Source organism: Rosa chinensis, chromosome 1, assembly GCF_002994745.2.
Source record: "Rosa chinensis cultivar Old Blush chromosome 1, RchiOBHm-V2, whole genome shotgun sequence".
Taxonomy (NCBI): Eukaryota; Viridiplantae; Streptophyta; class Magnoliopsida; order Rosales; family Rosaceae; genus Rosa; species Rosa chinensis.
In genome coordinates, this window is record NC_037088.1 from 48,968,623 (window position 1) to 48,985,116 (window position 16,494).

Here is a 16,494-nt window from a genome sequence, read left to right on the forward strand (position 1 = left end):
CTCCGTTGTTTTTCAATTGTCATATGCTATCTGTGAAGTTTGGTTGATATTACAGTGAATGAAGAAATTTGCTGGTTCTTGTGTGAACGTACTACATCTTGTACTTGATATGTAACTGTGTTTAAGGCATTGAGCTAATAAAGAAAAGAGTACTGCTACATCTTAATTGTATAAATTTGGGAGGTAAATTTCACACTCTACTTTGAACATTTTTCGTTACTGCAGGTTTAATTAGAATGAAAGATCTGTTCAGTTGTTGTAATCTAATACAATTTGGCGATATGGCACTTTTCTCGACCTTTTGGCTCCGAGCAGCGGCGGCTGTTGTTTTATAGGAGATGATATTTTACTTAATTTTTAGGATTACACTATTTTGCCCTATTTATGTGGATTTGGGTTGAATAGTAATTTTTATTATTAGGTTTATTTGTAATTTGGGCTCTTTCCATTGGGTTCATCCCTTATTATTAATGAATGTTTTCATTAATTCTAAAAAAAAAAATAAAAAAAAAAGCCGGCACTTCGGCTCTACCAAACTAGGGAAGTGACTTTCTACACACAACTTCACTTTGCCTCTGGACACAGCGAGCTAGCTTCACCTTCTTGTATATTTCTTCCCTATTTCATATGGTACTTTTGGTTGTCCCAACCCCCAAGTAAACTTCTATCTAATTAAGTTGCCCACTAAATGCAAGTCAAGCCTTCTTTGAAATTTCCTCTCCAGACTATATATTCAACTTAATTGCCTGCAAGTAAATTCTTCTATGGAAAAGAAAGCCAACCAGAAAGTGCTAAGCAGGTTCTTTAATTACTCGATCTCGTATATAATAATTAGTTATATATGAATGCCTCAGATGGAACTAACCATGCAATTTCACAACCAAAATCATCATCTGTATTGAAAATTTGAAATCACTCTCTCTAGCTTCCCCACTGAGTCTTTAAACAGTCTAGATTACGTATGAAAATTTGAAATCACTCTCTCTGGCTTCCCCATTGATTCTTATCTTTGGTCTCTCAATCACTCAATGAAGTGTACATGTAATATATTGTGTATGCAGGTTTAGCACTAGAAATTCGGAGGCCCAAGACGAACTAAATTCATAGGGCTCAGGAGTCAGGACATTTCATTACGTTTAGCTATTTATTTTTAACTAAGTCATAAAAAAATATTATTTAAATACCACACTTTAAATAAACTAATAAAGATTTCATAGCATAAGACCAAATAAATTATATCAATATTTTACAAAAGGAAAAAAAAAACACCAATACCCAGAACAAACATGTAATCTATTAGTAAATATATTTCAAAGTAGAGAAAAATTCAGTTACCGTCCCTAAATTATTCTGCCAAGGCCAATTTGATACCCGAACTCTCAAAAGTATCAATGTGATACCTAAAGACCTAAATTGGCATTAACATGATACTTCCGTCCAAAATTTCTGACGGCGCCATTTGTTTGCTGACGTGGCAAGCATGTGGGTCCAAAAAAAGGGTAAAATTGACTTTTTACCTTTTTTTTTGTTAATTCCTCAAAAAAAGAAAATTTCAGCTACCATCCCCAAATTATGCTGCCAAGGCCAATTTGATACCCGAACTCTCAAAAGTATCAATGTGATACCTAAAGACGTATTTTGACATCGAAGTAATACTTCTGTCAAAAATCTCTAACGGCGTCGTCTGTTTGCTGACAAGCACAAAATGAGCGTCAATCCCCGGCAACGGCGCCAAAAATTGACAAGCTCGAAATGAGTGTCAATCCCCGGCAACGGCGCCAAAAATTGACACGCTCAAAATGAGTGTCAATTCCCGGCAACGGTGCCAAAAATTGATACGCTCGAAATGAGTGTCAATCCCTGGCAACGGCGCCAAAAATTGACACATACAAAATGAGCGCGTAATTTAACCCTGTAAAATGTCATCGTTAGTATAGAATAAGTAGGGATCGTTCTAACCGAGGATTGAGGGTACACCTATAATTGTGTAAACAAATAAAGAAAGGTATTATTTACAAAAATAAAATAAAGAATATAAATATATACAATTGTGTAAACAAATAAAGAATTAAAATAATAAAGTATTATTTACAAAAATAAAATAAAGAATATAAATATATACAAGTAAACACAAATAAGGGGGTTTTAAGATTTATAAAATTGAAAATTAAAATTAAATGAAATAAAGAAAATATAAAAACATATATACAAGGATGAAATGTAAGAAACAAAGATCAAAACCAATTCCATATGATTAAACTCAATTCAAATCCTATAATTGATCATCTAAGTCATGAGAAAGAAGTCGATCATGTGAAACATTTGAAGCAAATGATTTCCCATATTTTACTTTCCTTTACTAATTAACCTAAGTGAAATCACCTAGATCAATCCTATTAAATGATAGGAGCATTTTTTTTCTTTTCATTTTTCTTCTTGTTCTTCTTCTTCTGGGATTTTGTTCTAGCCAAACCACCGCAAGCTCCACTCCTTCTCCTCCACCCAAGAATCAAAGAAAAATGGCTTCTGCTTCTTCTTCAAACTCAGTCCTCTTCTTCTTCTTTCTCCTCCACCTCTCTCTCATCTCCTTCCCCTCCGCCCAAACCATCACCAACGCTACCATGATCCTCTCCAATTCCTGCTACAAATCCATGTTCTTCGCATTCAACTCCCAGTAGACGGACCCAAAACGAAAGTTGTGTGACACGATTAACAAAAGAAAAATCAAATCTTTCTTCACCCAGAAAACTGCTCTAGGCACCCAGAGACACCCATGTCTTCTTCTCCGCCAAAACCGATTTCCTTCTTCTCCGCTCAGCAGCTTTTCTCTTCCGGGGCAACCAACTGGAAAACTGGTTCGCTGCACACCAAATTTTGGTGAACCTTAGCTCCACTAACCATCTTCTTTCTTCGCAGAGACCGTCACCCATTCGCTAATAGAACCTCCATTCATCAAACCCCCTCCTCCACCGCCACAACCTCAGCATCCTCCTCTTCCACTGCCGTCGTCATGTCAGTAACAACATATACCAAATACTCCGATCAAAATCACAATCATAAGGCCAAAGCAACATATAACATGAATTCATGTATATAAGAACTAAAAACAAACCCAGCATAAACCAAAAAAGCAAAACCAACCCAGATAGCAATTGAGCACAATTAGATCAAGAAAAAGACTTGCCAGCTGGTACTTGGTACCTTTGGCTTCTCCCATACACTGTCAATTGCTCGATTTGGGTAAATGGGTCATTTCACTTTTTTTGGGGACCCACGTGCTTGCCACATCAGCAAACAAACGGCGCCGTCAGAAATTTTGAACGGAAGTATCACGTTGATGCCAATTTAGGTCTTTGGGTATCACATTGATACTTTTGAGAGTTTGGGTATCAAATTGGCCTTGGCAGAATAGTTTGGGGACGGTAGTTGAATTTTTCTCCAAAAATAGGGTAAATGGGTCATTTCACTTTTTTTTTAGACCCACGTGCTTGCCACGTCAGCAAACCAACGACGCCGTCAGAAATTTTGGACGAAAGTATCACGTTGATGCCAATTTAGGTCTTTAGGTATCACATTGATAATTTTGAGAGTTCGGGTATCAAATTGGCCTTGGCAGAATAGTTTGGGGACGGTAATTGAATTTTTCTCTTCAAAGTAACACTGAGATACGACTTGTGTTACACTTTTATATGCGAAGATGTTTATTAAACTTACATAACTGATAAATAAATTAAATCGAAACAATTTTTTTTATTTTTTTGTTGAAACTAATAGTTGATTGCATTAGATCAACAGTCATGAAAAGGCTAGAGACTACCAACACTTTAGAGTAGAGAAATTGGTGGGGAAACAACCAACTCTCTACCCAAATACCACAGCTCATTACAAATCAATAAAGCTTGCTTAATAGCAAGCCTAGTACACGCTAAACCAATTTGATAAGAAAATAAATTGACTAAGATGAAAAGCTAAACAATATCAACAAATACACACTACAATACATCCGTGAAAAAATACCAATTGAAGCAGAGGTTTTCTTCAAACAACAACAAGCTGGGTCAACTATTCAATCAAATGAAATTGAGCATGTTTCCCATCTCTTCTTAAGAAACAAGTGAGCTATGCAAAATTGTGCTCAATTTCATATGTGGCAATTCCGCCAAGATCTCTTCTTTAGTTGGGGGAAGAATCCGCATGAATCGGATTTTTTGAGGAACGTATGGAGAGAGAATTGAGAGACGATGAGATTATAAGAATAATTAATATTATTAACGAAAAAGTTTAGTTTAAATGCCTAATTTTGAAACAAATTTTTAGTCATCAATTTGAATGCTTCCTAAAAAATATTTAATCAACCCCCTCAATCTCGATGAAAGATGAATGAAATTACACTCCCCATTTTACAATCCACACTCAATTTTTTTCTTTTTTAGTATCTTACATCACATATTATGAATTAAGATGTCTTCTTTCCCACAATTAGCTGGGGTATCTTACATCACTTTGATATTTTGGTGGCAACATAATGGGAAAGCTGTGCAATTGGTAATTATGCTACATTGTAATTGGATTACATATCAAGTTATCTTTCTGTTGTGTCATCGCTATGTCAAAACAAATAGAGTAGTCAGTAGAGCACACTTTGCTAATTGATGCTTGATAGAATACATGTACTTTGTAGAGGTTCTTGATATTTTTTTTGGGACATACTCTAGATGCTTATTGTAATCAGGGGTTTAGGCTTCATGTCCCCCCTTGTATTCAACAATTTTATTCATCAAGGCTTGAGGACAGCTACACCAACCCTTTATTCAAAAAAAAAAAAAAGGATGAGAGAATTGAAGTTCGTCACACCAAAAAGAGAAGATATTGCTTTGAGTTTGACCATAAGGATCTTCCCTCGCTATGGTAGTGAGTTTGTCTTCTTACATCACAGAAAATTGAAGAGTGCTTGGCTTTGATATTTTGGAATTGGAATTGCATGTTCTACAGACTTCGCAACAAACCGAAAGGATATCAATGATGTTGCAGCTGAATTGAAGTCCATTAGGAAAAATATACTTGGCTAAGAAGGTTTTAAGTTTTTACTATTTTGTGAAAGGCTTTTACACATGTTGACGTACTCTTTAATGCTTCAAATAACTGCTTTATTTTTCAATTGTCATGTGGTGTCTATGCAGTCTTGTTGATATTGTACGTTGACTTTATCATGGTATCAAAGCGGGTTCCCCTCTAATTGTGTCTCCAATTAGTTTGGGTCTAAATTGGAGTTCCTTATATTGCCACTGGAAAAATTCCTACTAGATTGTTACCGAGTGTCCGATACGAGACTTGTGTCCCAATTTCCAATGTAGGAATTGAATTTGTTAATTGATTTCACGTGCAAACCTAGAGTTAGGTTGCACGTGATGGGGCGTGTTGGACAGGAAAATCTCACATTAGAAAAATGACCAAAGAAAATATAACTTATAAGTGGCTGTCTCTGACGCAATTATACCGATGATTTTTGTCTTAAAACTCAACACCTCCCTGATGGTTAAGTTGGGATCGTATTGTTACAATGGTGGGTCCTTGTCGCTGTTTAGCATGGTATTAGAGTGAGTTATCTCAAGTGTACATGTTCCACGTCACCCAATATAAGTTGTCCACGGGTATGACTTGAAAATTCACCACAAGTGCGGGGGCATGTTGAGAATATATAGATTTCACATGAAAAAAATGGGACATTGACTATGGGTTTATAATGGTTTGGGCTACTTCATTCATTGTCAATTTGTTTTAGATGTGAACCCTAGATTATTTTATCATTGACATTCTTTTGTTAGAAATGTTTACAGGGAAGAGATCCACTGATCACTTGTTCATTGACGGCTTGAATCTTTATAAATATGTGAAGACAGCTGACTTGGTTCATAAACTCTTCGCAAGCGTACGAATCGTTGTCAAGTAAGGGAAGTAATTGGACCTTAGTTTATCGTACATCGGGGATTAGGTGTTGGACCTAACCAAGATAATTGGACTTAGGATACTAAAAGCACACAAGAAAAATTAAAATTAAAATAAGACTATAAACAATCAAGGCACCAAGCCTTGGCAATGCTCGGCTTAGCTCACACCAAGCATATTCAATGCCACTAACTTGTAGCCTCAAGATGGGTATACACAAATGAGTCGATGGATTTAATGTTTGAGAGTGGACTTGACCTTAACAACAAGTAATAAAATGTAAAGCGATTAATAAAAATGCAAGGAAATTAAACTAGAAAAGTGTGAACAATATAATGGGAATGTCGGGTGCTAGGGAGGTTCCTTCACCCAAATCTCATGTATCGGAATCTAATCTAATGTAGATACAAATTTCCGACTTTGGCGGTAGTCGTATCTAAGGCGGTTCAAGGCTCAAGGACCGAAATTCCCTTTCATGATATTCCTACTCCGGTTCAAGGGTCGTAGGAACTCACTTGACATGAATTAGAGCCGGTTCAAGGGTCTCTAATTCACATCAAGAGACGTAAAGATCGAGGAATTAGACTACTAAGCGACCCGCCCGAGCATTCACGCAACGGGTGTAAATTACCATGCTTATAACCCCTCGAATATGAAATTGAAGGTTTCTAGCTTAGGAATTAGAGATGGTCAAGCCTCTAACTCCATCCTAGACATGCTCAAAATACACACCCTAGAGTTGATTAGGCTCCTAGACATGCATTTTAACCCAACGAAAATAGATATAAGCATCCATCATATGAAAATTGCATCATGACACTAAAATAAGCATCTTTTACATAAGATTTGGACTAGCGCACACAACCCTAGCCCCCAACAACAAAACTACTCACTACCCATCGCCAAACTAACATCAAAATACATAATTGAAAGGGAGAAAAAAGTGAAGAGAAGTAGAGAGTAACAAGAACAAGCCACAAATTGCTATAGAGCAATTATGGCTAACCTTGATTTATGGCTCCCACTTTTACCCAAATTTGATGTTTATGAAGCTCTTGATGCTTGGGCTCCTCTTTGAATCTTGTGGAATTGATGAAGCTTTGTGGTGGAATAGTGAAAAAAATATTGAAAATGGGTTGGAGGTGGGTGGTTCGGTGTTAGAGGAAGACATGAATATGGGTGGTTGGTTTAGAGAGAAAAGGGGATAGGTGCGGCTGTTGAGAAGAAAGAAAAAAAATGGATCTGGGGAGAGGATTGGGGTCTGCTGGAAAAGAGAGAGGATTTTTGGGTCTGGGGTGTGCGGCTCCCTCCTTGAAGAAGAGGATAATTAGAATCAATATATGGGGCTCTCGGTGGTGTAGGGCTGCAAGAAGAAAGTTGGAGGTGACATGTGTCAAAACATGATAGGAAGGAAAGGAAAAAGAGAAAAAAATGAAATGAAAAAGGGAAGGAAATAAATGAAGGGTGCACGTGGGAGAGAGGGGTGGGGAAGGATTTCTGATGCTGACGTCATCATGATGTCAGCAAACTCAATTATTTTAAAAAAAAAATTCTTTCCTTTTCTTTTGTTGTTTCATCTTCTATTTTTTCTTTCTTCTCCTTTCTTTCTTCTCAATGCACTTTCGCGTATATTATCGGAGACAATTGGATTCCACTCCCTAATAGCGATGATCACGGTTGACCAAGCTTTACTTTTTCGTCTTTTTGTCGGAAACTCCAATTTACTCCACTTTTACACCATTTTATCTTGATTTCCGCAATTCCGCTTATCACCTACAAATTAAATAAAAGTGGATTAATTACATAATAATTGTCTTGAGGATTAACTTATTTATAGTGTTTTAGATACAATTACATGCATAGAAATGCATGTAATCACACCCCCACACCTGAACTTTGCTTGTCCTCAAGCAAACTAAATGAAACATAATCCGAAAATCTACTAACTCATAAACATAAAGGAAGTTTAGTATTAACCTTTCCAACCATAACCCTCAGAGAACTAATTATGTACATGACCATGAAGTTAACAAAGCATGACATAGAAATTATAAATTTGTAAGGCAATTAAGATGCACATGTAAGAAATGCTCAAGTATATGCATGTGTTGACCATGTGTCAAATCAATCCACCACAATCAAATAGGCATATAGAAGACCCAACATAACCCACTAAACTCACATAGGTTCACTAAATATTACCGCTCAAGTGTTTAAGGGTTACATGTGTTTCACTCAAAAGCAATTTCACAACACACGCCGCCATATGCTTGCTCTTCGATCTCAACTCCGCTGGGTAGCCCACAACTTTCAAGATCAAGAGGTCTTTTATTTAGTTGTAATAGGGCTAAGGGCAAGTGGCTCATAGAAATGAAGGATAACGAAATACAAAGTCTATAGAAATCGGTGAAGCAACTCTCTCTTGTAGAGATATATGACCTTGCATTCATATGCTAACTCACTCACTCTAATCCCAATGTACAACCCACATTATGCTACGTAATACTTTTTTTTCTTCCTTTTTTTTTTCTTTTCTTTTCATCACATAACTTACTTTTTTTCTTTCTATTATTATTTTTTTCTTCTACTTTTCTTTTCCTTGAACTTTCTTTCTATTTTCACAAACTTTCTTCTCTTTTTTTTTTTTTTTTGAGAACTTTCTTTTCTATACAAATCACTCACCCCCACACTTATTCTTTTGTAACCTCACACTTTTGACTTTTTCTTTCTTTTGAAGCACTCAAACATAAAGTCATTCTCTCAAATCACTTCACCAACTACCATGGAAGGGTAGGATAAAAGTGTTTAGACTAGGTAGGGATTTGTGGTGCGAATGAACAAAAAGGCTAACTATATAAATAGGCTCAAAGTGGCAATTTAGTGGTAAATATTTTTGGGCACATGCTTCTTTGCCCATGGTGGTATTAACCTAAAATGCCTCAATCCTTTCTATCCCTTCGCAAGCTAAAAGTAGCCTCGAGAGGTCTCAAGCAAGTTCTAGATACGCAATCTCATGAAATTGTACACACATGAAAGAAAAAGTGCATGAATGATGCATACACTATAGATATAGGCACAAAAACTCACAAATAAGGGCATGCAAGTTAATCGAATAATCTATATGCTTCTCTAATTATGATGAATGAACCTAACATAGGCTATGTGCACACATATAGTCAAGCATAAATCACATATGCACTCAATTACAAAATAAATTCAAAGTCCTATATCATGCTTAATCTATTCACAATCATAACAAGTTAAGTTCATGGCTCGTCATTGGGGTTGGAAAATGCATTAACCACTAAAATATAATTACAAAAAGCTAATCTAATTAATTTTTTTTTTTTGATAGGGCCGCCCGAGCCCTCACCCCCACACTTAAAACCAACATTGTCCTCAATGTTGTAAAGTGAGCTCGAAAGCTAAAATCCGTGTCGGATTTAGGCATGAGAGTAAAGTTCAGGCGAAGGCACAAAATTAACTATGAAAATGAAAATCTAAATGCTGAGAAAAGTTACGGAAAACCCCTTTTGTAGAACCTCCATTGCTCACGACCCTTGGAGAAGACTAATATGAGACACCAACCTCAAGGCACAAGGCCTTGACTTCCTTTACGTATACTCCATAATAGCTCTAGGTTCTCATGAAAAGATCAACTCCATTGAAAAATATATAGTGTCCAAGAGCAATGCGTCATAAATAGCCACCAAAGAATAAGGACAAGATCCTCCATTAAGATCATAGGCTTTGCCGCACCAAAATAACTCACAACTGCCATAGATTATCCTCCAAAGATGAAATGAAGTGCGAAGAAGTCCAACCAACCCGAGTGAACAAAACCAGTGAGTGCAGAGAACTTCCAGCAATGACCTTTCTGTCTTCACATGCCCATATCTCATACTCAGAAAGATACAAAGAAGCAAGACCACTCGGAATAGAAAGTAGACTCAGAGAGCTTTCTATCCATATAAAGTAAGCCATCTATCTCCAACTTAGATGGAAACGAAAGCTGGTCAAAATTGCCAATCTGTCATGAAGACTTCTGCTGACCCTCAGTCACCAAAACTGTAATATCTGAAGCTCTAGAGGTGCAAAGAGGGTGAGACCAACTGGAAATGAAAGTAGACTCATGAAAATACATACAGTAAAATTTCACTTGAAAATCTGTCATGAGTCAAAAATCGTTGGCCTCCAAACTCACTGATCTGTTCTGCAGTTTCTGCTGTGCCCTGTTTCTAACCTCTGTTACTTGGAACTCTATATCTGAAGCTAGGAAGGTTCAAATTAAAAACTGTTTCTCCTGTATATAGAAGACATATGAAGACACATCTCTGAAAATTTTTAGCTCCAAGTTACTTGGGATGTAGAAGGTGTAGCTTCCCAAACTCACTCTACAGTAGCTGTCTCTGTTCTGAACTTCATGCATTGACCATTAAATAAATAGAGCTCCAGTGACTGAAAGTGGTTCAAATTTTGGCACAAGATAGTATACATATAAAAGAATAGCTCCAGAAATTTTAGCACAAAATAGCATGTATAATGGAAGCTATAGTCACCCAAATTCAACTGAATTTTGAGGACAGAAACTGCTCACTATCACATTCATTCTTTCTTCACACTTCCAACTCCGAACACCTCTCATCCTCCCAAAAAGATGGCTGAATAGCCTTATTGATGCAAAATAAACAAGAAAATTTCAAAACTACCTAGGGTTGCCTCCCTAAAAGCGCTTGTTTTTAAAGACCCCAAGCCGGTCTATAGAACTTAGTCTCTTCAAGGTGGCTCTTTCTTTCCACCACCACCCACACAAGCCTTAGTCGAACTAGAACCTCCACAAGATGATGCAAGAAACTTGATGTTCACTGGAGTGTTCCACTCAAGATACCATTTCTTCTTCTTCTTTTTCAATCCACAAATCTCCTCTATTGTCTTGATTTGATTCTTTTGCTCCTCACTCAATGTGAGATCCTCATTCACATTTATCTCATCAAGAGTAGAAATTGCAAACACTTGGCAAGGAGAGGAAGAATTAGAGACCAATGGCTCTCGGTTGTAGTGTGGGACTTGGTTCAATGAGCCAAGAATTCTATCTCTCTTTGCTTCATTGCCCTTGACCAAGTTAATAGAAAGCACACTTTTTACCACCTCCGGAGGATAAATGGGTTCAAGACTCTTGAGTAATACTTTTTCGCCCAACACCTTCATTTTGATAGTGCCCTTTTGAACATTAATTTTGATTCCTGCAGTCGCCATAAAAGGTCTACCAAGAATGATAGGTATCTCCTTGTCACAATGAGCTCCATCATCCATATCCAATACCACCAAATCCGCCGGTAAGTAGAACTTGTCAACTTTGATTAACACATCTTCAATAACTCCTATGGCTCTAATGATGCTCTGGTCCGCAAGTTGCAAATATATAGGAGTAGCTTTAATAGGCCCAAGGTCAAGTTTTCGAAAAATCTCAAAAGAAATAATGTTAACACTTAAACCAAGGTCCATCAACGCTCTATCAAAGACTTTCTCACCAATAGTGCAAGAGATATTAAAACTCCCCGGATCCTTGAGTTTTGGGGGAATCCGTCTTTGCAAGATAGCACTAACCTCCTCACAAATTTCAAACCGCTCATCATTCTTTATCTTCCTCTTATGGGTGCACAAGTCCTTTAGAAATTTTGCATAAACTGGTATTTGTCTAATGAGCTCAATTAAAGGAATATTGACATTGACCTTCTTCAAAATATCATGCACTTCGGACATCAAACCAACCTTCTTTTTCTTCCCACCCTTCTTCATATTTTCCTTTCTTGGCACATTAGGGTAAGGAAGTTGAGGTTCTGGTGTGCTCAAATCAAGAGGTTGATCAAAGGTGAGACTCCCAGTGGTGCCCCTAAGGGTAGTCACGGTCCCACTAGGGTTCTTAGCCCTCAAGGCCTCGCCTAGTGATGAGTATATCGGACCACTCGTATCCCTAGAGCTACCATGCACATGTAGGCCTTCCTCCTTATTTCTCCCCTGTTTTTTGGTAGAAGTAGACTGCTCAAAATCATGAGTGGGTCTAATGTCATCAAGAACTTTCCTAGAGGTGTCATCAGCCTTAGATGGGTCCCTAGCCTTCATGGCCTCACCATCTAATCTTGAGGCCGAGATATCCTCATCCCTAGAAGTGTTCTTTCTCAATAGAGCTCTTTCCTTGCCACTATCAATAAAACCATATTTTCTCGCATCATTCTCAAATGACAAGAAACCATAACCACTATCAAGAATTGCTCCTCCGGAAGGTACATTTTCTTCTCCTCCGGCTACCTTATCCACCCCCTTATTTCTTCCTTTGGTTTTCAAAGTCACATCACCCACTCCATATTTACCGGAAGGTACATTTTCTTCCCTTCCGGTCCCATCCTCCTTATAATAAAAAGAATCATGATGTGTATGCAATGGATCATCAACAACATGGCCAAGAGGTACATTTTCTTCTCTCTTGGCCCCATATGAGTGCAAATCATCATCATGCACAAATAAAGGATTTGAATGTAAACTAGACGATGAGGGCATGTAAACATGATTGTTATATACCTTTCCCGAACGTAGAGTGGTGATGGCATTGCATTCATGGACTTTTCCTCTTGGGTTTGGCTCCGGTTGTGAAGGTAGGGCTCCTTGTGGACGTGCTTCAAGCTCTTTTTCCATTTGACCCAATTGAACCTCCAACTTTCCCACACATTGTGCAAGTGAACTTTGACCTTGAGTGAGAATACTAAGAGTTTGATCGGTCTTTGCTTGGCTTTGTGTAAGAGAAGTATGACTTTGAGCTAGGGTGGCCAATATATCATCCATATGAGACTTCTTTGGTTCCGGTTGTGGTGCTTGCCTATTTTGAAATTCGGGAGGAGCATTTTGTGTAGGATTGGCACCTCCAAATGAATGGGAACTTTGACCAAACCCTTGAGTATCATGTGGGGCTCCTCCATAAGCATGTGTAGCACCAAAAGTTGGCCCTTGGCCTTGAGAATTGTGACTAGATGCTTGCTGCCCATAATAATTTTGTCCACCAAATTGTGTGTTTCCATGACCGTGAGGACCAAAAGATGAAGAATTAAGGCCTTGATTCCCTCCATATGAATGAGAACCACCTTGGTGTGCATTAGAGGACCCTCCATCATCCTTCCATGAGAAATTTGGGTGGTTACGCCAACCCAGATTATATGTAGTAGAATAAGGATAATTTCTCGGTGGCCTTTGATATGAATTAATAGCTCTAACTTGCTCCTCAACAAATTCACTACCCTTTTGTGCTTGAAGAAGCATCTCAAATTTCTTGTCAATCTTTGCTTCAAGCCTCTCAAGCTTAGAACTCATAGCTCCATCATCTCTAGAAACATGAGAAACATCATATAAACCTCTACCACGAGGCTCCATATCAACTCGGCCTCTAGACTCCATAAGATCATCACGACCTCTAGTACCATATGCATGTGAATCACGACCTCTAGAAGTATTGTGGTCATCTCTACCTCCTCTTCTCCTCTGATGATTATCCCATTGACCGGATTGGGTAGCCACTTCCTCACAAATATCCCAAGCGGCATTAGGACCTTTCTTAAGAAAATTTCCACCCGATGCATTGTCCAATCTCCTTCTATCATCAATAATCAACCCATTGTAGAAAGATTCGCAAAGAAACCACTTGGTGAGTCCATGATGAGGGCAACCCAACTCAATATCCTTGAAGCGCTCCCATGCATCATAAAAAGTCTTATTATCCTCTTGAAAGAACTTGGTCAAGCTATCCCGCATATAAGTAGTCCGATGATGTGGATAATAAGTATTCAAGAAGACTCTTTGCATATCGGCCCAAGAGAGAATGGATCTTGGCTTGAGCCTATGAAACCATGTGCGTGCTTGATCTTTTAAAGAAAATGGGAATAATCGAAGCTTCAAACCCTCCAAGGTTAATCCTCCCAAGTGCATAGTGGAACATATGGCATCAAACTCAATTATATGATCATATGGCCTCCCACTAGTCATGCCATGGAAAGTAGGTAGAATAGACAACATGTTAGGCTTGATCTCAAAGTTGGCATTTGCCGGAGGAAGCACAATGCAAGATGGAGCATTCACAATACTAGGACATGAATAATGGCTCAATGGAATCTCTTCCTCATCTTGTAGTACTTGATGCTCGTTGGCCATATCTACTACTCGAATAGGAGACCTAGAAGGTGCTTGTGAGCGATGTCTTGGTCTCCTAACTCTCCTTGTTGGTCTTCCTCTAGGTAGTCTTTGCAAAACACAACCACTTCTCAAATTGATAGGTAGTACAGTGTCACTCATATACCTACAAAGGATCAATAAGAAATCGAGTATCTCAATAACAAAAATATAAGCAAGATAAGCACCAATTCAACTCATGAAAAATTGACAAGTAATTAGAGGGGTAAAAAGAGAATGAAACACAAGTTGTACTAAATTTGACTAAACTAACCGAAGAAATGAAAATAAAATAAAATAAAATAAAATAAATAACAACTAAACAAAGAAACAAGAGATAAAGATAAAAATAAAAATAAAAGTATGCTAAAAGTGACCCAAAATGCAAATTACCAAGGGATTAAGATCCGAAGACCCTAATCCCCGGCAACGGTGCCATTGACTTGGTTCATAAACTCTTCGCAAGCGTACGAATCGTTGTCAAGTAAGGGAAGTAATTGGACCTTAGTTTATAGTACCTCGGGGATTACGTGTTGGACCTAACCAAGATAATTGGCCGTAGGATACTAAAAGCACACAAGAAAAATTAAAATTAAAATAAGACTATAAACAATCAAGGCACCAAGCCTTGGCAATGCTCGGCTTAGCTCACACCAAGCCTATTTAAAGCCACTAACTTGTAGCCTCAAGATGGGTATACACAAATGAGTCGATGGATTTAATGTTTGAGAGTGGACTTGAACTTAACAACAAGTAATAAAATGTAAAGCGATTAATAAAAATGCAAGGAAATTAAACTAGAAAAGTGTGAACAATATAATGGGAATGTCGGGTGCTAGGGAGGTTCCTTCACCCAAATCTCATGGATCGGAATCTAATCTAATATAGATGCAAATTTCCGACTTTGGCGGTAGTCGTATCCAAGGCGGTTCAAGGCTTAAGGACCAAAATTCCCTTTCATGATATTCCTACTCCGGTTCAAGGGTCGTAGGAACTCACTTGGCATGAATTAGAGCCGGTTCAAGGGTCTCTAATTCACATCAAGAGGCATAAAGATCGAGGAATTAGACTACTAAGCGACCCGCCCGAGCATTCACGCAACGGGTGTAAATTACCATGCTTATAACCCCTCGAATACGAAATTGAAGGTTTCTAGCTTAGGAATCAGAGATGGTCAAGCCTCTAACTACATCCTAGACATGCTCAAAATACACACCCTAGAGTTGACTAGGCTCCTAGACATGCATTTTAACCCAACAAAAATAGATATAAGCATCCATCATATGAAAATTGCATCATGACATTAAAATAAACATCTTTTACACAAGATTTGGACTAGGGCACACAACCCTAGCCCCCAACAACAAAAATACTCATTACCCATCACCAAACTAACATCAAAATACATAATTGAAAGGGAGAAAAAAGTGAAGAGAAATAGAGAGAGAGTAACAAGAACAAGCCACAAATTGCTATAGAGCAATTATGGCTAGCCTTGATATATGGCTCCCACTTTTACCCAAATTTGATGTTTATGAAGCTCTTGATGCTTGGGCTCCCCTTTGAATCTTGTGGAATTGATGAAGCTTTGTGGTGGAATAGTGAAAAAAATATAGAAAATGGGTTGGAGGTGGGTGGTTCGGTGCTAGAGGAAGAGATGAATATGGGTGGTTGGTTTAGAGAGAAAAGGGGATAGGTGCGGCTGTTGAGAAGAAAGAAAAAAAAATCAATCTGGGGAGAGGATTGGGGTCTGCTGGAAAAGAGAGAGGATTTTCGGGTCTGGGGTGTGCGGCTCCCTCCTTGAAGAAGAGGATAATTAGAATCAATATATGGGGCTCTCGGTGGTGTAGGGTTGCAAGAAGAAAGATGGAGGTGACGTGTCAAAACATGATAGGAAGGAAAGGAAAAAGAGAAAAAATGAAATGAAAAAGGGAAGGAAATAAATGAAGGGTGCACATGGGAGTGAGAGGGGTGGGGGAAGGCTTTCTGATGCTGACGTCATGATGACGTCAGCAAACTCAATTACTTTAATTTTTTTTTTCTTTCCTCTTCTTTTGTTGTTTCATCTTCTATTTTTTCTTTCTTCTCCTTTCTTTCTTCTCAATGCACTTTCGCGTATATTATCGAAGACAATTGGATTCCACTCCCTAATGGCGATGACCACGGTTGACCAAGCTTTACTATTTCGTCTTTTTGTCAGAAACTCCAATTCACTCCACTTTACACCATTTTATCTTGATTTCCGCAATTCCGCTTATCACCTACAAATTAAATAAAATTGGATTAATTACATAATAATTGTCTTGAGGATTAACTTATTTATAGTGTTTTAGA

At 38.0% G+C, this 16,494-nt stretch overlaps 1 protein-coding gene and 1 pseudogene across 1 annotated transcript; one reads left to right on the forward strand and one right to left on the reverse strand.

Moving 5' to 3' along the window:
• Positions 1-9,332: 9,332 nt before the first annotated feature.
• LOC121052222 lies at positions 9,333-15,948 on the reverse strand. Its single transcript, XM_040516753.1, has 2 exons — positions 15,680-15,948; positions 9,333-14,287 (listed from the first exon to the last, which is right to left on the reverse strand). The coding sequence occupies exon 2, from the start codon at positions 14,281-14,283 to the stop codon at positions 10,723-10,725; it is 3,561 nt and encodes a 1,186-aa protein (XP_040372687.1). The 5' UTR covers positions 14,284-14,287; positions 15,680-15,948; the 3' UTR covers positions 9,333-10,722.
• LOC112183163 lies at positions 13,643-13,755 on the forward strand (annotated as a pseudogene).
• Positions 15,949-16,494: the final 546 nt, after the last annotated feature.